General features: G+C 38.5%; 1 protein-coding gene across 4 annotated transcripts in view; it reads left to right on the top strand.

The window, feature by feature from the left end:
- Nucleotides 1–24,080, top strand: part of ap3b1a (adaptor related protein complex 3 subunit beta 1a) — a 308,383-nt gene that overhangs the window by 207,352 nt on the left and 76,951 nt on the right. For all 4 annotated transcript variants that reach the window (XR_007247173.2, XM_048527277.2, XM_048527276.2 and 1 more), the window contains exons 21-22: nucleotides 1,610–1,685; nucleotides 2,080–2,186. Coding sequence is in view for 3 of the 4 variants with exons in the window: in XM_048527277.2 (XP_048383234.1) it covers nucleotides 1,610–1,685; nucleotides 2,080–2,186 (183 nt within the window). In the remaining variant the exon portion in view is untranslated. The remainder of the gene's footprint in view (nucleotides 1–1,609; nucleotides 1,686–2,079; nucleotides 2,187–24,080) is intronic.

The following is a 24,080-nucleotide window of genomic DNA, read 5'->3' as shown; positions in this document are numbered from 1 at the left end:
TATGGCCAGGACTTTTATTTAAGTTGTATTCCACCCAATGACAGAATTTGCTGCTGTTTTTTTTGGTTGTTGTCAATAACCTAGCTCTTAACTGGGTGAGTTTACAAGTAGAGTATGACCACATGAATTTTCAGAGTCACAATGGGTCTTTCCATTGTGTTAAATGTTTAACCCAGAGAGTAGCTAAATCATATAAATCAAGCCACCTTGCACAGTAGCAATGGAAATGCAGCAATTTGAATTTGGCATCTTTGGATTAAGAGCTGGAAGTTCCATTCATGGTTTTCTTGATAGCCAACCAGTGATTGACTGAAAGTAAACACATGTTGAATGAAAGCAGGACTTGATTCGGCTGTCAAGCCATCCAGAATTCAGCAGCTTGTCACTACTATCAATACCTTTGTGCATGCATGCAGAATGGGGTTAGACATCAGTGGAGGTGTAAAGTATCAAAGATGCTTTTGAGCTTTGAACCCATCCTTTATAAGGACTCCAATAGTTGTAGGAGAGAAGAGGATAAAGTGTACAATGAGAATAATAGTCAACCTTTTTCTGATACCATAACCTCATTGAGTTGTTTCAGAAGAGGAATTGTGGCCAGGAAACAGTCAACGTTCCTTGCAATATTAGTGTGATCTGAGCTTTGTTGTGGATGTCCATTTTAATATATAAATGGTTTAAAGTACTGAGGAATCTTCGGTTTCCCTATCTAATGTAAGCTTTCATTTGACCTTTAAAAGTAAGCTACTCAATCATAAAGCAGTGAACTTTGATGCTAAAAATGAAATAAGTCAGTGCTGAAGAGCTTGCATCAAGTACTTTCGGGTCAGGTGCATCTTATGTTGTATGCAGAACAAGATTTTTGTCACTTGCCCCAGTGTTGTGCCTTAAACTCAACTTCAGAAGAATTTTCCTGAAGCGCTAGTGTGACATTTCAATTTCTCACAAAGCTAACCTGAGATTGCTAAATGATGGACTGTTTCCTTTTTGCTGCAGACCTTGCTCCTCTTAAAACTATATTGAGACTGTCCAAACTAATTTTTCTTGGGATCTCTTATGGCATCAGTAAAAAGTGACTGTCATGTCATCAGCCTGGAATTGCTTCAAGCTGAAACTCCAGAGATTGAAGTGCATGTTTCTAACAGAGTCTGCCAACAATTCCTCTAACATATGTAGCAGTAACCAAGAACATGTTTTGATTTTCCTTATTAAATTGCTGCATTACTTTCTTTAAAATGGTAGATTCTTCTTAGTGTAGTCAATTGTTCACTTTTTAATCCAACACTGAATTGCAGTCTTAATTTTTAAGAATTACAGAAAAACAAATGCTGTCTGATCTGCTCAATCTTGATCTGATATTATACTGCACATTTATTAATGTTATGGATACACTAAAAAAAAGTTGAGTGTTGAGGTAATGTTGATACTGCAATTTTAGTCTTTGTTTTGGATGACAGAAATGCTTTTGAAATTAATTTTTTGAGTAATGTATTCCTAAGTATCTTTTGACACTGTTTAGATTTGTTTATTTTACATTTGCTTTATTTTGCATTGTTTTCTCAAATTAAGTAATATTTTGGGTTGATAAGAAAATTTATCTGTTCAACAGAAAGAAAAGAATAAAGAAGTATCGGTGGTTAAGGCTCCTGCCAAACAGGAAGTTTCATTACTCGATTTGGTTGACCGTAAGTGTGGATACTAAAACATGCAAAGAAGTGTTAAAACTGGGCATTTTATTAAACAGTTGATTACCATAGAAATTGAGGTTTTTGGATCACTCTGACTTAACCAGGTAGAATCGATGGAATGGAGACTGGGGTGGGCAGTTATAGAAATGTTTATTCCATTTTGTAATTTTGTGGTTCAATAGCGGTGACTTCAGTAAGATTTGAAATTTTCATTTTGTGTTTTGACATTTAATTTAACCTATTGACAAAAGGTAGAGCAAAAATGAAATATGAACTTTAGGCCGTCTGCAGCATTTAATATGAATGTTGTTTAACTGTCTTTTTCTTGGTCAGGAAATAATGATATGCCTTTCTGCATTTCTAATTGAGACTTTATCTTGCTGTCTTACAGTTTCTGATGTGTCAACACCAGTTGCCCTCCCTAAACCAGTAATGGCTTCAAGATTAGCAGCTGATTTGGAAGGATTATCACTTTCCAGTACTGCTGCTGTCATTGATGTGAGTATATGCCAGTGGCTATTTTCTGAATGTTGAATGGATTTAATGGCTTTCAGGCAATGTCCTTGCTCCAAGAAATATTGAAATTGCTCGGCAAGAAAAGCTAGGGTCTTCTAGTTTTTGAGGCATTCGTTATACAATAAAATTGTGCCTCATAATCTATCAATGTAAATCTTCAGTGAATTCAGGCAGTAAGAATAGCCCCTTGTTGGAGAGTTTTAGGAACTGTCAGTCCAAAGTTACCCGACCCTCCCAAGTTTGCTTTACTTAGCATGCCATATATTCTGATTACATATTTTGTATCCCAAAGTGTCAACCAAAAATTGATAGGGTTGCAAAATTAGTTCTCAAATATTGCTTTACAAAATGGAGATACGTTCCGAGACACAAAATAATCATTGTTTTCTAGTGCATTATGTGCAGAAAACTTCAAATAAAATCAGAAACTCAGCCAGTCTGGTGGCAACTGTGAATAGAGAGAAACAGATGTAATATTTTGCATGTAACATTGCCTTTCTTTGGAACTGGAGAGACAAGTGTTTACATTCCGTGTGTGTACATAACTTTCTCCTTAACTCCTGAAAGCCATTCTACCATCTACAAGATACAAGTCAAGAGTATGTTGGAATGCACCCTATTTGCATGCATGAGTGCAACTCCAACAACACTGAAAGCTTGATGTCATCCAGGACAAAGCCTGCTAAATTGAACGATCATCCGCAAGCATTCTCTCCCGCCACTGATGTGCAGCAGCAGCAATGTGCATCACCTACATGATGCTCGACAAAAATTCATCAAGGCTCCTTAGACAGCCCCTTCAAAATGCACAATCGCTACCATCTCCTCCAACAAAGGAGATACATGGGAATGCTACCACCTACAAGTTCCAAGCCACTTAGTCGTGTGTTCTGCTTCCAAGTCATGATAGTATGAATGGCCCCTTTGGCAATGATGCAGTTCTAATCTAATCCTACCGACCTGCATGTGGTTTATATTCATCTATTTCCTGCCTGTTGGTGTGTCTGTCTAAATGTCTCTCAAGTATTGCGATCGTGTCTGTTTTTACCAATTCCTCCTCTTATAGTCGGTTCCAAACTCCTATACCCTCTGCATAAAAACCTTGCCCTGCACACCTTTTTTTAAACTTGTGCCCTCTCATCTTAAACTTATGCGTTCTCCTCCTTGGTATTTGATATTTTCATCCTGGGAAAAAGGCTCCAAGTTTCCACTTTGTCCATGCCTTTTATAATTTGATATATATCGGTGAAAAAAGTGTAGATTGACCCCCCCCCCCCCCCCCCAACCTCCCTAAAACTGAAACACTTAGAGGAGCACCTCACCCTATATTCCATAAAAGGATTATGGAAAGGGGTGTAACCCTGCTTTTCAGCAACTTCTAGTGGTGAAATAAAATAATCTCAGACACTCTGACAATCAACAAGTAATTCTAACAGTGATCAAATTAACTAAACTATTCACAAACCAAATAAACTCTTCCTAACGACTGACTATTCCGGAATACAACAGGATTCTAATAGTATGCTGTTCCAATAAATACAAGTTACGCTTATAAAACTAAAATTTAAAAAAAATAGAATTTAGTGTCTCAAAATTACAGCCAGGTTACATGTCTTGCTCTGTCTTACATGGGGATGCTCTGTGCCTCCTCCATCAATTCTTCTATCAGGAATATTAACTAGTTGTGCCATTGGTACCTTTGATATTTAGATGGTGCTTTCCCTAAGATTTACAGGAGTCTGAGAACCAGTGATTCTCTCGAGTTGACAGCTGTTAATTCTGGCAGATGGCAGTTCTCCAAATTTTGTCCACCTGCCCCCCTCTTTTATCACCCTAATGACACATCAGTTTCTTACAATCAGGTTGTTCCTAGATTATCAAAACCATCAGATTCAAATTTTTGGTATCTTAAGTGCCTGGTTGAAATTGATTGACCAAATTCAAAAACCTGTTCTTGTCGTAAAAATGCTGCTTTGGCTGCTAACAGGCATTTTGATACATACATTTTAATTTGGGTGCTCACCATACTTGCACACTTTCAAGCTGCTAAAGGACATCTCCAAGCACAGAAAAAATAAACCTTTTAAAGAGATCATGCAATGCCATCCTCCCAGCATTTTACAAACATCAATATTTGCAAACACCAAATTTTCACACCCTACCTCCCAATCCACAAATACTGTACCCAACTTTGCAACACTTCAATCTGGTCACTCCTCAGCCCCACTCCCTGCCATCCACCCCCTGCTCTATCGAAGCAATCAAAGTTCATGCAACTTCTCCTTGTAGCTAATACACTCCAATCCAGGCCACATTCTGCTAACCTCTTCTGCACCCTCTCCAAAGCCTCCACATCACTCCTACAGTGTGGCAAACAGAACTGCACAAAGCACTCCAAATGGGTCTGACTAAAATGTTTTAAGAATATATCGTTGTTCCTTCATTGTCACTGGGCAATCTGGCATCTCCCTCCCTACACTAAGTGGACTGCAGTGGTTCAAAAGGCAACTCCTCACCATCTCACTACAGTTAGGTTTGAGCAGTCAATACTCCCCAGCCATTGACTCAGTCATTCCCTGAATGAATTTAGAATGAGTGGGTCACCTGTGCTGAAAGCAAAGCCAGACATTATGTATGCATGTGTGTGGTGACAGCGGGGAAACATTCAAAAAGAGGACACAGTTCATTGTCTGAAATTATTGAACTCTAATGTTGAATGCAGCAACTGTAATGTGCCTGAACTGAAAATGAGATGCTGCACCTTCAACTTTCATTGAGCTTGATTGGAACACTGCAACAGACATAGGACAGAAATATGATCTTGAGAGCAAGATGGTATGTTAGAAAGGCAAGTGACTAGAAGGTCAAGGTCATGCTCCTGGACAGAGCAGAATCGTTACATGAAATGATCACCGAGTCTGTGTTTGACCTCAGTGTATAGGAGACAGCATTGTGAGCAGTGCATGGAATAAACTAGGTTGAAAGACATCCAAATGAGTTGCTGCTTTGTTTGGAAGGAATGTTTGGGGCCTTGGATGTTGAGGAGGGAAGAGGTAAAAGGTAAACATGCATTTCCTGTGATTGCATGAGAAGTTGCCTTAGGAGATTATGAAGTGATAGGGTGAACCAGGATGTCATGGAGTGGGCACACTTGAGAATGCTGCTGGGGTGTGAAGTTATGTTTGGGGGTTTTTCCAGTGGAAAAATTAAATTCCAATTTTTACCACCTCTTACTTTAACCTGGTCCATTTCTGACATTTCAATTCTATGACTTTCCTGTCTCCATTAATAATCCTGCCAGGAATATTCATTTACAACTCACCCACTCCCTAGGCTACCTCAATTGCACTTCCTTATGTCCTCCTTCCACTAGAGACACTCTTTCTTTCTTCTACCTATTCCATGTTACCTTCCACAATGGTGCTTCCAACATATTTTCCTTTTTTTCCACAACCGAAGATTTGTGTCTGGATGGTCCCTTAGCATGCGTGCTGTTTGCCGTGTGCTTTGGTGCACACTGAAGGCACTATTGCCTCTATAATGCCCTAGTCGACTTCTCGATCAACCCACACAACTCACTTTCTCCCATGGCATTTGTCTATGTAATCATAGGAAGTCTAACATTTGATCTTAACTTTCTCCCTCCTCACTGAGATCCCCTTGTTCTACCTTTCACAACTTTCCTTTCAGTTTCATTTGTCCCACTCACCTTTTTTGTACAGCATGAAACCAATTACTTTTCCAGCTGTATCCTCAGCTCTGAAGAGAAGTCACTGAGTATGTTTCTCTCACCATGAATGCTGCTGGATCTGAGTTCTTCCAACACTTTCTTAAATCTTATCTCTTTTAGCATAGAGAGCTTAACTTGTATTTTTTTTAAAGTTTGTTTTCTTATTGTGTAGAGTTTCTGCAGTCTCAAATTTATAAGGCAATGGGAATGATTTGTGATCACTACAATAAAAAACGAAACCTCTGACTTCAGTAATATGTTTGAATAATCACAAGGAAATGAAGAGATGCAGGTTGGATTGACAATGATTTCCAATCCGTTGATGATCTCTGGGCAATATAACTTAAATTTAAAGTTTAAAATAGGCCACAGTAAAAAAATTTCTGTAAATCCATCCAAGGATTAATTATCAAAAATAATGTTCCGAGACATTTTGAAATTTTCAGAACAAGTAAGAGTACAAAAATTTTAGAAATTTGTGATTATGAAAGCATGATGCTCAGAATCAGTAAATATATAAGACTGAAGTGTATTTAAATGTTATGACTTTGTTGATTTATAATATTAAAATGGTATTGATTTGGTAATTTGTTTTGCCAAGTGTGCTAATCTTTTCTAACTTCTAATTTTCTAATTTATTGTTGTAGATATGTTGTACACAATTGTAGCATTCTCGTCTGAGTTGTGTCTGAGTTCCAATCCATTGTTTTGTTGTTGGAAATGCTGTCTTTCAGATGAGATGTTAAACCAAAGGCCCATTTCCCTGTCGAGCTAAACATGACACTGTGTAGTGTTGTGACCAACTTTGCAAACGGAACCACTAAAGCAGATATGCTCATTGTGGTGTTATTCTTTGTAGAACTTCGCTATGCACAAATTTGTTCTTGCTACCTTACAATAGTGACTTTTTTTCAAAAGATATTTTATTGACTATAAACTGCTTTGGGATGTTTGAAGGTCATGAGCGGGGCTGCTTGTTTCCTGGATGAATTGATGAAAATAAGCTCTTGGATTAATATAGTAAAACCATCTGAGAAGAAGCACTCAGCTCAGATATGGAATTGGCAGTTATTAAAGAGCACCAAAGCATGCACTAATACATAAGTTTTAGCACACAAGATTGTTAATTTGTCATTCTTCTATTAGCTTTAACAAAATATCTTGTAAATATAGTCTTGTTTCTCAAATGATTTCTGCAAGAGTATTTTAGTTCACTTGGTACACTTTCCATCAAAAATAATGTATGAATTGCCAATGAGCCTTGCAGCAAGCAGTAAAGAAGAAAACTGTATGTTGGCCTTCATAGTGAGAGGATTTGAGTACAGCAACAGCAATGTCTTGCTGCAATTATTATACAGGTTTTGGCTGCCTTATCTGAGGGAGGATGCTCTTGCTATATTGGCAGGAACGACATATGAGGTGAGATTGAGCCAGTTAGGATTGTGTTCAGTAGAGTTGAAAAGAATGAGGGGGTATCTCATAGAAACCTATTTAAAAAAAAGTTCAAATAAGACTAGACAGGTAAGATGTAGAAAGCATTTTCCTGATGTTGTGGGGAATCCAAAACCAAGGGTCACAGTTTAATGATAAGGGGTAAATCTTTGAGGACTAAGATGAGGAGAAATTTCTTCAAGAGGTTGGTGATCCTGTGGAATCCACTACCACTGAAAGTTGTTGAGGTCAAAATATTGTGTTTTCAAGAAGGTGGTTTATAGCTTTTGTGGCTGAAGTAATATGGTGGGTGGTGGAATTTGGATATTGAGCTTGACAACTATACTGAACGGTGGAGCAGGCTTATAAGGTCAAACTGTCTGTGTATTGATCCACTTCTCTTCTGTTCTGTTTCTATATTTCTGTTCCTGAAAATATTCAACCCTTGCTGGGCCACAATTATTTGGGAACCAGTCACTCTACAGTACCTCGGCTGAGTGACCTTTATTAAAGTTCTTTATCTTGACATTGCCTATGACCAAGCTATTTTTTCATGAGTTTGTAGCTGCTTGTTGTCTTGTACTCACCCAGCATCATTACCAACACATTGTCAGCATGCATTACTTCATAATGATTGAGACAGGAAATCTGATAGATTTTTCCTCCCTACTCAGTCCCAAATACTTGTGGAATTACTCGTGTGTGATCACGTATAATGTGCAACCTTTCTTTCTGTAAATTTCATCATTTAACAACATAATGTAGCTGAGATATCAGGATAAGTTAAATGTAAAATCTTGCAATATGTTTTGCAAGTACCTTGTTCAAAATGGACTTTTATCTAAATAGGGGGAGATTATTTAACAGCAGATCATTTTAATGAGATGAATTATGCCTTGACTTGTTACTTGTCAATCAGGAGGTGTATGTAAAAAATGGATTGGGATGGTACTGTTCATATGTTTTTTCCACTTTCATCTGAATTGCAAGCAAGCCTCCGTTCCAGTGGGCCAGGAACTTTGCGGCATGAAAATATGGCACTGCAGCTTTTGGGGGTTGCAGTTTTAAATCCTCACTGTTTCGTTGTAATTGAGTATCAAATGGACTCTAGAATTTATGTTGTGGTAGATGGGCGTGGCCTGGTAGATATTGGAGAAATGCTGGGTTCGTTCAGTAACTGTCAACACGGTTTTGAGATGGGCTGAGTGTTTTTATTTTCAGCTGCAAGTTACAGTTAACTGAATAATGCAACAAACCTGAATTGAAGATGGATTTGAATTCTCAAATATTTTGTCTAAAAGAAGTGGCAACTATTTTATGCCTTGTATGCTGTGCAGATTTCCTGGAATAGGGAGGTTGGTGATGAAGTTCTAATGTCGGTAAACTGATAATCCAAAACCCCAGATTAGTCTGGGAATAAGGATTTGAATCCGATGTGGCAGATAGTGAAATTTGAATTCAATTGAAGAATCTGGAATGAAAAGCTAGCCTAATGGAAACAATGTAACCACTAGTGTAAAATCCCGAGTAAATTGATAATCTGTTTTAGAGAAGCAAATCTGCCATTCATAACTGGTCTCATCCACATGTGACCCCAAACCCATAGCAATTGCATTGACTGTTAGTTGCAATACATTGCTGGCTGAGCCAACAACACCCATGTCCCATGAATGAATAAAATAAAATGTGGCCATTGCACAATCTGTTATATCTTTTGCTGCCTTGAAGCCCGTGGAAACTTAATTTCTTGGAACAATGGATGGATACTATGGATGCCCTTGTTTTATTATTTTTGCCGTCTTGTCCTGGAACACTGGTGCCAATTGAAATACACTCACTGTAGTAACACAGTTCAGCTGAGGCCATTTATTGCACCTTCTCAATAAGTTCCTTCAACCCATTGCACACGCCAGTCTAATTAAAAAAGAACAATTTATTCCACTTCTCATCTTTTGCCCAAGTACTGAGATCTTAGAGGGAGGGCATGTTGTGGTTGGTTGGCTCGCCGAGCTGGTTTGTTGTTCTGCAGATATTTCCTTACCTTGTTGGGTAACATCAGTGCAGCCTCCAATGAAGCACTGTTGTATTTTCCTGCCTGTCATTTAAACTCTGTCAAGCTGGATTATCTCACTTCTGGTTTTCCTTTGCAATAGAGTGTATATTGGGTCTAGAACTATGTGTTTATTAATGGCTTTCTTAGTGGAGAACCAGGCCTCTAGGAATTGCCGTGCTTGTCTCTGCTTTGCCTGTCCCAGGATCCTGGTGTTGTCCCAGTCAAGTTGGTGGTTTTCTGTATCCATGCAATGGAGATGAGTGAGTATTGGTCATGTCTTTTTGTTGCCAGTTGATGTGTATTCTTGTGATCAATTTCCTTCCGTTTGTCCAATGTAGTGTTTGTCACAGTCTTTGCAGGGAATCTAGTATATGACATTGGTCCTGTCCGTAGTGCGTCTTTGGTCCGGGTGAGCAGTTGACGTGAGTTTATGTGCTCCTCTGATGCCCAGTACCTTTAGGAGTCACGTGGTCAGTTCAGATGTGTTCTTCATGTAAGGTAGCGTGATGTGTGTGTCAGGCCATGGAGTATCTTCCTGGTGTTGTTTACGTAATAGACGTCTTCTGACCCAGAATTTCGGGTATCTGTTGTCGTTGGATGCCTGAAAGAGAGACTGTTCTTGTTGGTGCAGCTCTGAGCTGCTGCAGTGTGTTGTTACCTGTTTAAATAATGTTCTCGGGCAACTTTGTGTGTTTTAGGCCGGTTGCTGTTGAAATTCAATAATTGGTCAGTGTGTGAGCCTTTCCTATGTACTTTTTGTTAAGAATTCCCCATTGGTCCTGCATTCCACCATGAAGTCCAGGAATGGGAGCTGTTTGTTCTTAATTGTGCATGATTTTACAAATAACCTGTCCACTGCATAAGAAAGACTAGCTTGACGGAACAGAGGTTGGGTGGTGCTAATAAGGTGGAAGAAAGCAGCCTTTGTTTTGAAGCAAATGTTTGCCGTACCTCTGACCCCTTGCAATCAAACTCGTTGTCAGTCTTGCAGTATAACCTTGCAGTCGGTGTCTCAAAATGTGATGATGCTTTTCCAAAACAACAAGGTCAAGGAAGATTGAATGGTCATTGTCACCTCAATGAGTTTCAACCGGAGGAAGAGGAAGCTGAACAGCCATGTGTTGATTATCTCAGCAAAACATTTTTACTAAATTGTTTTAAAGACACCACCTAGGGTACAGCCGCCATACGTAACACACACTTTAACTGTTTCACTTCCAGGCAGCATACATTTTTTAAAAAAGTGCACCTGTGCTCATTGGCTCTTTCCTGAATCTGCTTTGACCAGTCCAATGTTATGTGCTTGGTTATTTAAAATTAATTGCTCATCGATGTACTTGGTTAAAATGCAGACTTCGATAAGGCTGCTACCAATTCAGAAAAAGTCTGTCTGTTATACCTATTTCAAGCCCTGTGTTCACTCTAAGAATTTGCCGGTTTGTAGCAAAATTGATTTCCTGTTTCATATTTGTGTTTTTCACCCTTATGATTTCAGTGCTCAAATATAACTTGGAAAAATATAGTTAGTTGCTTTCCATTGATGCTTTTGCAATGGCACCTTAGTTACAATACATACAGTATTGTTAGAGTAAGAATTTATTAATTGGGTTGGGATAATTTTTAAAAACAAAAACATTTTATCTCTTGAATGTTCAGTCATAAGGGTGGAATATTTTCACATTTTATGATCTGCTTTTCTGGTGTTTGTGTTAGCAGATTTTAGTATTGTTTCAGATGAAAACTAGTGCAGAATTGGTACATATAATGGGTTAGTTTGTGTTGGATTCCAGATAATTTTGTTTGGAGGTTCCTCATTATTTCTTGAAAATAGATCAAATTGTAGCGTTAAATAAGCATTGGTCATGAGATCAATAAACATCGGTGTAATATGTAGGGCAGCTACTGTACATTGATATATTTTGGCAGGCATTGCACTCAGCTATTTTGGAAGGTTCATTATTCCTTTCCATTTGCAATCTGTAGAATTTATTTAATCAGTTCCAGGACCTTTCTGGAGGTTGATAACTATAATATCTGTTGTAATTTTATAGTTTTAATCCCATTATATAAAAGGCAATAACTTGTCTATCAATAGTTCTTTTTTAAGTTAATCCTGAGACAGTGAATTAACCTTTAATTACAACTGTTGGAATTGAAACAAGCCATGTATCTGCCAGAAACTGCCATCGAATTGCACTGAGAATGTTGAGGACTGCTAAATAATGCAATAAAAAATAAGATCTGATGATTCAGAGCATGATTTAGCACTTCAATTTAAATTTTGTTTTCTATGTCCATGAGGGTTTTTGATACTATATAGGTAAAAGTAGCTCTACATACTGTATAAATCGCCATCCTATGTAAATGTAACCAATCTACTTCGTAGTACAGGCTGCAAAAACCTCACACAGGCAGAGGACAAGAGGGGACATCCTGTTTTGTGCCCACTTTCATGAGGAATTAGAATATTCAATGGAAGTCGAAATAAATTGAAGAATGAAATCTGATTTCTGAATCTTTACATGCTAAATGTCAATCTTTCAAACACAAACAGGTTCAGATGCTACTTGCAATATGTTAAAATAAGCTCTTAGTGTGTGTTTTCCCCTGAATTGTACCTCCTAGGTGAACTTGTTTGGTCTTAATTATTTAGTCATAAAACTTTTGGTAACTTTCATAAGCATTGATCATGGCAATGGTAGTTCACTGGTACTGGTCGTTGAAAGTAACCATTCACAACACCAGTTGCTGGAAATGTGAAAGACTCCTAGAGAAACACAGCAGGTCTGGCAGCATCTGTAGAGAGAAAGTAGTTAACATTTCTAGTCCAGTGACCCTTTGTCAGAAATGTTTGGTTTTCCAGAGTTCTGAGTTAATGATCCAGAGACATGAGTTCAAATCACCACAGCAGCTGTGATGTTTAAATTCAATTAATATGTACATCTGGAACTAAAAATGCAAACCCTGGTAATGGCAACAATCTAATTACTAGATTGTCATAAAAACCCAGCAAGTTTATTATCATTCAGGGAAGAAAATCTTCCCCCTTTTCAGGATGGCAGACCTGCTGTAGTGTAGTTGATCCTTAATCGTACTCTGAAATGGCATAGAAAACCACTTTGTTTAAAGCAAGTTAGGGATCAGCAGTAAAAGCTTGCCTAACAAATGATGATCCCGCTTTGTGAATTTTCTTAAGGAATAAAATCAGTATTCCAATGAATGCAAGCCAATGAGATCAAGCACAAAGTAGCTTATGGCAATACCATTACTAAAATTGGCCAGTCTTAAATTAAGGCGATGAGCTGTTTCACGTGCCTGTTCTACTTACAAACCATTGTGATATTCCCTGCAATAGTCATGACTTTGACAATACACAGCAAGGTTCTTTTTGATGGATCACCCCAAGACTAGGCTATGCTGTACTAGTAGAATATTCCTCAAGAAAACAGGAGTCTGATGATAACTTAGAAACAGCGTTCTGAACCTTATGGATGTACTCCTCCTCAGTCACAAAGATATCCACAAATCGGCCTGCCCTGTATATTGTACTCATTTCCACATTGACAATGCACAAGAAGTCAGAAGAAATACTGATACCAGTCACTGAGAAAGAATGGTGGTGTGTCTGGGTACGCAAGCTCTCAACTGCCACTGAAATTCAGACATGAAGTGTGTCACTTTCCATTAAACAACAATGATTCAATGCTTTCCTGTCAAAGGAATGCCAGAAAGGATTAGCTAGATTCAACTTTTCTTTTGTCTTGTCTCTGATCAGAGCATTTTGGGAAGCCACCCAGGTGGCATTATCACCATGTGTGGTTTTACTGCACCACCTGACCCATTCTCCAGGCATGCAGGCGTGAGTTGCCTGAGATGCACAGACTTGCAAAACACTCATTACTATCAGCAAGGAAATATCATAGCCACCTTCTTCCCTACATAAAAATGGTTAGCCATCTATGGCACATATGCCAGTCATAGCATGTGTTCTGTGGTTTAGATCTATAATTGGGAAGCTTGAACTTCTTCTTTCCTCATTCTCCGTATGTGTTTTAGTGTCTCATCCCACAATGCCCTTGAAGAGGATAAAGAAGCTAATTTCAATGAGAATGCACACTATCATTAATTTTCACCTTGGACCTAAAATGTGCACTAGACACCCAGTCAAACTACCAGTGGTCTGTCCAGTAAATGACGAATTGAGAATTTATGCCTGTCTTGTATTCACAAAAATGAGAAGGAAACTTTTCTGAAATGTTTAGATTTAAACATTTGTTTGTAACCAGTTGTTGCACGTTAGCCAGTTTTCCTGTTTCAACTTTGTAATTTATTACTTGCCTTTAGATTTTTGCATTAAGAGGAGGAAAAGAAATGCTTAGATATGTAAAGTGAGTTGGTTAAATAAGGAGATTGAAAAAATAGGTTATAGATCTCTTGGATACTTTTGTCACATGGTTCTGGATGATTAATTTAACTTTCTGGGTGATTAATTATAATGTGCTCTTTCGTATGCAGAAAATAATTGAATGTGTTATTTGTTAAGGACCTACAGTTAAATAATGAGCCCATGCAAAATTTGGAGTAAAGCAAGTGGATTTTGCTCTGAAAACAATGCTTGATTTTTTAACGTTAGATTTTTCTTTTTGTGAGAATGAGAACGGTTTAATTTTTTTACAATTGTGATTCGTCATGTGATGGCAGCTGATAAATGCTAGGAAGGTCTTTTAAGATTAACTCAATTTTATTATTAAATAAAAATTACCCTCAAGGGGTGGGTCACAGCTGGAATAAAATTGGATTTAAACTGTGTGGCACATTAGGGAATCTTTTAGATTAAGCAAAAAAATTTAGATATTTAACCTTCAGTAAGCTGTTCAGTAAAAACTGCTATTTTGCAGCTACAGATTTTGAGATGAATCTTTGCAAATATTTTTATTTGAGAGAGCTGAAATGTTCTGCAATTGAATGTTTTTGTTCATAAAAGGTAAGGTTAGGAATGATGTTGGGTATACAGCTCACTGTTTTAGAAAATTATTACATGGCGATCACTGGTGTTTTAGATTAACCCACTTATTGCGTTTGAAAAACTCCTGGCCAGCATGCAGTTTCTAATAACATTTTGACATTAGAAGCTCCAGGAAAATAGTATTTAAGCCCCTCTTGGTGTGGGCAGTTGATAACTTTTCATTCATAATTAGGTCATAGTGAATCAAGAGACATTTCAGGGAAATTGAACTGTCAGTGGGTAGAAACAAGCATTTGACCTCATCACATTGAGTGGGGCCCATCATAATTTGTTCATTTGGTGCCCATCAGCCCAGCCTCATCTCTCATACGCCACCTTGCTGACCTTCCCTCTCCAATTCCGCTTGGTTCAGCTTTAATTATGACTCAGCAGACCCGAAGAAATATTGCAGCCTGCTCTCGAAAACCCTGAACTGCCACTCACCAAAAGATTGGTTTTTAACAGGTAATAAATGCCCAGAGGAAACAGAGTGCTGTATGTTGCACACACAGTGTGTCTGTTTTCTCAATCCTTTAATTTTATGCTGATGGTGGCAGGTCTTTTAAAAGAAAAGCCTTCATTTATTTTAACTGCGAACCTACTCTCAACGTTACGCATAATGTGTAGGTGTGCATATTATAATTTACGTATAAAACTATGGCACCTATACCTCAGCAACGATGCTGCTTCATTAAATCCCAAATCTTGTACAGTATTTCATTCTTGACTGCTCCCTGGTTAATTTTAGTTCATATTACCCAAACAAGAGCATTTTCTCAACACTGCCCTCAACTCTTGACACTTTTTCTCTTTCCGTGCTGCCGGTTTTTGAATTTGATTGAATTTGCACAATTAGAGGTGAAGTTTTAGTAATTTTATTCTTATTTTATCTTTCATGACACATGCATCGTGGGCAAAGCCGGCATTTATGTCTATCATTAATTACTGTTGAACTGAGCAGCTTGCTAGGCCATTTCACAAGATATTTGAGAGTTAACCTCACTTATGACTCTGGAGTCACATGTAGTTCAGACCAGGATAGGATGGCTGATTCCCTTCCTGAAAACATAGAAAACAGGAGGAGGAATTGACTGTTTCAGCCATCAATATTCAACTTGACCATGGCTGATTTGTTTACATCAACACAATTCTCCCACTCTTTCCCATATCCCTGACGCCTTTAGCTATTAGAAATCTAGTGAAACTAGGAGCAGGCCCTGTTAAGGCTGCTCTGCCATTCATTATGATTATGGCTGATCTTCTGTCTCAATACCAGATTCCTGCTTGCTCTTGGTACATATTGGTTAATAGCTTAAAAAGTTCTTCCTTTAATATACTCAGTGCCTTGGGCTTTGTTGCTTTGTGGTAAAGAGTTCCACAAGTTCACCACCCTCGATGTGAAGAAATTTCTCTCTTCAGCCTACCCCATAATCCAAGACTGTGGCCCTTGGTTCTAGATACCCCCCACACAGGGCATTATTGTCCCTACATTTTGTGTCCAACCCTGTTGGAATTATATGTTTCAATGAGACCCACACTTGCTCCTCTAAATTTCAGTGAGTAATGGCCCAATTCAGTCTATCTCTTCATATTACAAAAAGATCTGGTTTTACAAGAATTGATAATGGCTTTACCATTGCATTAACCTGCTGCAAGTTTGCTTCAGATGGCAGATAATCTGGATAGGCTGATTCCTTTGTGAGTCACAGATCTTCGCGAAGCCCTTCCAGTCCCTTGAATGTGAATATATTCTCAATTCTATAACACTTCATCAGAAACTCAATGTGGATGCCAGTTGATCTTTGTTGTTGTAGTTAAATGGGCAGGCAATGGGTTCCATTCTCCTAACAGAGTGATTGTAGGGACTGAGCCATTTACCTACTCAGTATAGTGCCAGAGGAGCAGAGGGTTAGAGAGACAACTGGTGGTGGTTTAACCTGAGGGTCAGATGACCTTGAAGATGACCTCATCTGGGATGAGAAATGTCAGCAACATGGCTCATTGTTGTGATCCTACAGCAGCACCTACTCAACAGAAGTGAAAATAAATTATTTGCATGACAAGGATCTCTCTAACACCAACAGCAAGTCTGAAGATTAGAAGAAACTTTTGAATGTTTAAAATAAGTGACTGCTTTAAAAATGAGTCTGCTTTTTTAAATGTTTTCTCCACCTGTAGCTTGATATCCCTGTAAGTAACGCAGCAATTTCCCCCCCCCCTGTTCCTTTGCCCTACTTGGAGGGCAGGAGCTGAGGCTGATGGCAAAATGCTACTAAAACTTGTAACTACATTATTGAACCCTAATTTACCTTAATTTTTGAAACCCAAACTTGATTCCATTGGAAACTTGTCAGTTAAATGATAGACAACAAGTATTAAGTTAGCAATTCAGTTTCGAAGGCTATTTTGGTGCCCACATTGTACTGATATGAGCAAATTTTTTTTCACTTAGTTGTGAACCTACGGAATTCACTACCATTGCAAGCAGTTGAAGCCAAAACACTGATTTAATGGAGTTGATATAGTTTTGGGGCTAAAGAGATCCAAGGAGATGAGGGAAGAAGCAGCAACAGACAATTGTTAGATGTTCAGCCATGATCACAATGAATGGCAGAGCAGGCTCAAAGGGTCAAATGGCTTATTCCTATTTTCTATGTTATGTGACACCACTCCTGTTGTTTCTAAACACGTGAAGCATTAAGAATATGAAAACGCCGAATTGCATCAACCCATTCTGTCACTTTGACGTCTGAAAATACTTAGTTTCCTCCAACATAATGGAAGTAACCCTGGACACATGTATTAGTTGGTGGCACAAAGCATGATAATTATCTAAGATAACAAAGTGTGAAGCTGGATAAACACAGCAGGCCAAGCAGCATCTCGGGAGCACAAAAGCTGACGTTTCGGGCCTAGACCCCCCCTTCAAGGTCTTGGTGAAGGGTCTAGGCCCGAAACGTCAGCTTTTGTGCTCCCGAGATGCTGCTTGGCCTGCTGTGTTCATCCAGCTTCATGCTGTTATCTTGGATTCTCCAGCATCTGCAGTTCCCATTATCTCTGACGATAATTATGTTGAAGGAATGTTAGACTGCAGTCGGAACAGGCAATTTGTGGCTATAAAATAAGGAAACAGTCCCTCTGCCGTTTCCTCAGCTGCCTTGATGTCTATCAGTACCTGTGCTGGATCCCTCACTTTCAATACCCTGGCAATTATTGTTAACTAGATGTTAACTGGATCAGCCATATAAATGCTCTGGCTATGAGGGCAGGTCAGAGGTTGGAAATTTTTTGAGTAATGCATCAAACTTGAGTAAAAAGTCTGTCTATCATTTACGTGGCACAACTGAGAAAATATTGGAATTCTCTCCACTCGCCTGGATGAGTGCAACTTCAACCACACTGGAAGCTTGATAAAATTTAGGACAAAACAACACCCTTAGTTGACATGGCATCTACCGTTTTAAGTACTTGTCCCTCCACCAGAATGCAACAGCTGCGATGTGTACATTTACAAAGGTGCACTGCAGCATCCCTTCAATGTTCTTTGAAAAAGAGCCTGTAAACCAACAACTTCGACTACAAAAGCTTCAAATACTGAATTGCAGTATTTTTGATTAAAATGTTGTACATATTATTCTCTATAATCTTATGAGTATGAGTCCATATTCAATGAATGTCCAAGGACGGATATTTTGATATTTCACTTTTACTACGTAGCTGGATGTCAGAAAGCTCATTTATTATTTTTAATGGCTCAGCATTCAACCAACTTGCTTTATCTTGTGGCCAGTATTGCAGGATTTACAATGAATATTGAAGTCTGACATTTCAACCCATTTGCACACTTTGCGCTCACTTGATCATAAATTCAGTACCACTGGCAAGAACACAAGCTTCAAACTCCAAAAGTAACAAAATATGCATGCTTGGGTGGGGGAAAAGAGCCTAAATGAATGTTTTAAATGGATGCCAGGGAGAATAGCAAACTGAAAATTGGAGACGTTACTTTGAAAGTAGATCTTCAATGTTTACAGATCGCCTGATAAGTTTACAACAGTTGAAATAACTAGGTTTAAAAGAACTGCAACAATCATCATTAAAATGTGGAAAATCAATAACTGGTATCATATGACACATTCAGTTAGATTCCTTTCAAAGTTTGTGAGTCTACCTAATGTAACATATAGCGTACAAAATCCAGTAACTAAGAGTAGAACCACAGGCTATGGCTCAGAAACAGGCTATTCAACCCATAGTGTCTGCGCGGGTTGAATAAACTAGCTGTCCAATCTAATCCCACTTTCCACAATCTGGTACACAAATTTGCAGGTTAATCATTTATCTTCAAATCTATGCCCCAAGAAGTTGAACTCATTTGCTAAAGATTTTCCTTGTCTCTTCCCCCATTATTTTGTACACGTCAAGTTGCCTCTCAAACTCTTCTGTTCTAAGGAAAGCATGCATAGTCTATCTAATCTTTCCTCTTAACTGCAAATTTCAAAGCTCAAACATTATCATTAATCTTTACTGTGCTCTTTTAAAGAAGTTTTGTTCTTCTTGTAATGTGGTAACCAAAACTCTGTACAGAAGTCCAGCTGTGGCCAAACCAGAGTCTTGGATAACCACCTTCCTTTTGTATTAATTCCCTTGCTTAGTGAAGGGAAGCAGCCCATATACCACCTTTATTAGTTTAGCTTCCTGTCCTGCCACCCTCAGGGACCTGGTGGACCTGTTGATAAGCACTCCAAGGTGTTACACTTCCTCAACACCTCTCAATAAGCTCCCGTTTATTGTCTTTTCATGTTGTTTGCCCTCCTTAAATGCATAATCATAAATTTCTCTAGATTGAATTCCAGTTGCCACGGTCTCTTCCCTTAACAATACTGTGCTATCACTGATTAATCCATGCCTGTCCAAGTAACAGTTAATCCGATCTGTTAATATTGATTACAGTTAATATGCTCACCACCAAGTTCAGATTTAGCAGCCTCTCTTAGTTGGCTTTTCCATTGCACTATTTTTGGATAATGGTATAATAGTTACCTGTATATAGTGATGATGGGGAAAATAATCTTTCGAGTTTCTGATACTTGCACTTGGGCTATGTAAATTAAATCTTTAATCTCTTCCACTGCTTCAAAAACAGGAAATTAATATATTGTATTCATATAGCATCGTTAACCTCTTGGACAGTTCAATGCACTTCACTGTAGCTACATTAACTAAAATATGTTAGCAAGCTATGTAAGATGATACTGGGCCAGATGAGCAATATTTTAATACCATGTCATAAAAGTGGAAGCTTATTTCAAAGAGGTCTGTTCTCAACAAAACTGATCTTTAATGGGCTCCACCATACCAATTATGTTTCATTGTTTTGAATTGTTAGCTGTACCAAAGGGCATGGTGCACTGTTTCCATTAATATTGTTTGTCAGATCATTGGAAACGTTCCCATACTTAATCACAAACTCAGTAATTGGATTCTCGTTGTTTGTATTATTTTCCCCACACAACCATTATTTCATTATTGTGCAAAATACATTTTAACATTTCTATAATAAACATTTAAAATTAAATTTTTGCCTAGCTTTTACTTAATGCTATTGAGTAAAATCACTCAGGAGGAAAAAATCATGGGCAAATAAAAACAGGTTTGTGCCCAAACGATAAATGATATAAAATAATATTTGTTGCTTTCTTGCAAAATGTCAACAGTAATATGTTAGAAAAATTTGTTCAGTCTGACTGAAAAGCTTGCTGCAGCTTAAAGTATTTAAAATTACTTTTTTAAATGTTGCTGTTCAACTAGTTTATTAAATTATAGTTTGCTGCATAAGCCTGCCGTCTCCACAGATTTGACTTCAAATTTTCGCAGTGGAGGGCAAGTCATAATGCTTTTATTGAATGCTACATACTACTCCAAAAGAAAAGCACCTAAATACCCCTCAATTATGAGCTTATGAGTAGATGATTCTGATAGATGTCCATTGCACAACTACAGTTGCCCATGCATTCCACCCCTCCGGTACAAAGGACCTGAGAACATTTGAGATATGCGGCACGGATCTGCACTCAGTCGGAATCTAGATCAGAGTTTAGACTTTGGTCTAGTGTTGTGTCCGGCACAGTTCCAAATAACTGTCAAGTTGTGAACTCCCTGAAACTGCTGCATAAAGACTTGTTTTGAGTTCCTGCATTTGCTTTTCTGTCATGAAGATAAAGCAGTTCATTAAGATCACAAGAAAAGGTCAGTTAAAATTGTTTGTTTATGCAAGTCACCTTCATTAGTGCAGTAAATGGAATTTAGTAATCTTCAATAATCTCTTCTAAGATCTGTGTTTTTTGGTCAAATTCCATACCTTGTCTGATGCATTGACTTAGACATTTGTTCATCTCTGTGCTCCAGAACAAAACTAATGCATTGAATGCAGAGAGATAGATCTGCAAGGCTATTTTGTTCAATATTGTTATCCCTATGTCATGACGTTAGGAAACGTGATGGTTGTACTTAACTCGATTCGGACAAGTTTATTGCATCTGAAGGGGAGCAGTTCACTTGTACTTTACAGCCTTTGGATCAACCATCTCACTTTGCTTTTGGGGGAGAAGGAGTGGATCAATTAAATAAGTATGAGAGAGACATTGGAATCAACCGATTTAACTGTGAAGAAAAGTTAGGCTCCTAGCTATCAGATTTTTCAGGTTCACTTTTGATTGACGGCCAGGCATTCAGATTCTGCTATTGAGAGCCTTTGTCTGTTCATTAGTGTAAATTAGTTCAGAGGCATGTTTGGATTGAGTGCATCAGGACACCTAGAAGAATTATCAGAACGTTCCAATTTGTTTTCAACACAGCACAGCCTGTAATGTGACGCAAATTGAAAATCTTGAACATAAACCACAGGATGCTGGTGTGAAGAACACATGGTTCATGGAGAATGGCATGTTGTGTAAAAGAAGAAAAAAATACGTCTACAACTATACAGCATCTATGGCTGAGGTTGTAATTGACACCTTTGAAACAACTTGACTTCAGGCAATAATATAAAGGAATATGAAAATGTTTATACTCTTCTCCCCACCATGTCTACTTCGCATGGATTGTATTCCAATTTTTACAACTGAAGTTTCACTCTCCAGAATAGAAAACCTGGCCATTGGTGAAGGTCAGAGGACTTAGAAATCTGAAGATCCTGTCACCATTGCTTTTTTTTTAAAAAGATCTACGAGGCTGTGATTAGCAAAGTTTAGATTTATGTGACACCTTGTATGTTTACGACGTAGTCCCATAATGTTTCACATCTGTATCAGACTTGGGAACAGGAATAGGCATTTGGCCTGTGACCCGCTCCAGCATTTAACACAATCCTGACTGATTAAACACTTCAATATTTTTTACCCACACTATCCCCATAAGCCCTTTGCCATTGATAATCAGAAATCTTTCAACCTGTACTTTAAACATAGTCAAAGACTGAGCCTTCACAGTCCTCTATGGTAGAGAATTCTGAAGATTCACAATACTTTGGAAAGAAATTTTTACTCATCTCGGTCCCAAAATGGCATCCATTTCATTTTTAAATTGTGCCTCTGGTTCTGGACTTCCCAGCCAAAGGAAATTTCAAACCTGTTTATTCCTTTTAATATTTTTTCTTCAGGATTTTATTTCAATGAAATCACTTCTCATTCTTCGAAACTCTAGAAAATACCAATCCACTTGCCCAGTCTCTTCCATGGAGTAATCCTGCTATCTTTAGAATGTCTGGTGACCCTTTGTGCGCTCCCTCTGCGGCAATAGTATCTTTCCTAACTTAAATTCTCATTAAATTATTAATATTAAAACTTGGGAAACATGGTGATTAAGTTTGTGGATGTATCAAAATGGTGGAACTTGAACCTCAGCCAAGGGATCAAGGCATTATCCCTGTGCCACAAGAGTCCCTCTCCTAATTTACGCCATGCCCTAATATTATTATTTGGCTTATAAATGCTATTTTCCAATTTGGGTTACCCGACGTGTCCCGTCCCTCTGTCAAATTGGTTTAAACCAACCCTAACGGCGCAAGCAAATCTTCCTGAGAGGGTATCAATCCTCAGAAATCTGATGCCCCCTCTCCTACCTCAGTTTTCCAGTCACGTGATAAATCATCGAGTTCTCCTGTTCTTGTGCTTAGTAGTTAAGAGTGGGAATAATCCTGAGATTACTGCTTTGAGGCAGGTAATGGCCTAGTGGTGGTATTGCTAGACTATTAATCCAGAAACACTGGTACAGTTCTGGGGGGACCTGGGTTCAAATCCTGCTATGGCAGGTGGTGGAACTTGAATTCAATAAATATCTGGAATTTGGAGTCTGTTAATGACTATGAAGTCATCATTAGTTGTTGGAAAAAATCCTTCTGGGAGGGAAACAGATGTTCTTACCTTGTCTGGACTACATGTGCCTCTAGACCCACAACAGTATGGTTGATGCTTAACTGCCGTCTGGGCAATTAGAGATGAGTAATAAATGTCACTGACACTCACATCCCATGAAAGAATTTTTAAAAGTTGAGACACTACACTTGAATTTCCTTCCTAATTCCCTGAAATTTGCTTTCAAACTTAATCCTTCTTCCCACTTGGGTTGTTGATACTCAGTCTCAAGGTCCTCACCTGAGAGAGAATAATGGTAGAAGCATGTTTCTTTGGTGTTCTGCAAGTCTTGGTGCTGGGGCTTTTATTGTTTCTGGTGTGCATCATTGATTTGGGCTTAACTGTAGGAGCATTGTCAAGGAGTTTTAAGAATGACATCAAAATTGATAGTGTGATAAATATTGCGTATAATATAAACCGCAGGAAGATGTTAATGGACTGGTCAGCTGGGCAGAGCAGTTGCAAACGGAATTCAACCTGGAAAAATGAGAATGTTCTAGAGGACTATCAGAGCAAGAGGTTACACTTTGGGTGGTAGGGCCCTAGTAAGTTTTCCCCCCCTTTTTGGTCGTTCATGAGATATGATGTTACTGGCTAAGTAGCATTTATTGCCCATCCCTAATTACCCAGAGGGCAGTTAAAAAAATTGACCTTATTGCTGTGTGTCTGGAGTCTTGTAGGCCAGGCCATCTGAGTTTGGCAGTTTCCTTCCCTAAAAGCCAATGGTGAACCAGATGGGTTTTTCTGACACTCAGTAATGGATACATGGTCATGGTTAGACTCCTTAATCCAGTACCCTTTTTTTATGAATTCAAGTCAGTCCTCTATCTGCTGAGGTAGGATTTGAACCCAGATTCCCAGAACATTACGTGGGTCTCTGGATTAACAGTCCAGCAATAAAACCGCTAGGCTGTTGTCTTCCCAAGTATTGACGATCTGAACAACTTTGGTGTGCAGATCTATAGATCACTGAAAGGAGACAATATAGAACGTTGGACAGGCTGCAACTCAAGTGCTGCGTGCAATACTGGTCACCACGATGCTACAGGAAGGATGCGATTGAACTGGAGAGGTTGCAAAGGAGATTTACCAGGATGCTGCCTGTGCTGGACCATCTGTACTGTGAGGAAAGATTGGGTAGACTGGAGTTGTTTCCTTTGGAGCAATGAAGGTTGAGAGTGGCCTGAAAGATTGACAGCCTTAGGTTGGGTGGATAAGCAAAGCAGTAGAGGACTCGAGCAGG

Source organism: Stegostoma tigrinum, chromosome 3 (genome assembly GCF_030684315.1).
Source record: "Stegostoma tigrinum isolate sSteTig4 chromosome 3, sSteTig4.hap1, whole genome shotgun sequence".
In the NCBI taxonomy this organism is placed as follows: domain Eukaryota; kingdom Metazoa; phylum Chordata; class Chondrichthyes; order Orectolobiformes; family Stegostomatidae; genus Stegostoma; species Stegostoma tigrinum.
The sequence above is the reverse complement of the archived record's forward strand: the minus strand, read 5'-3'. Positions and strand labels throughout refer to the sequence as shown.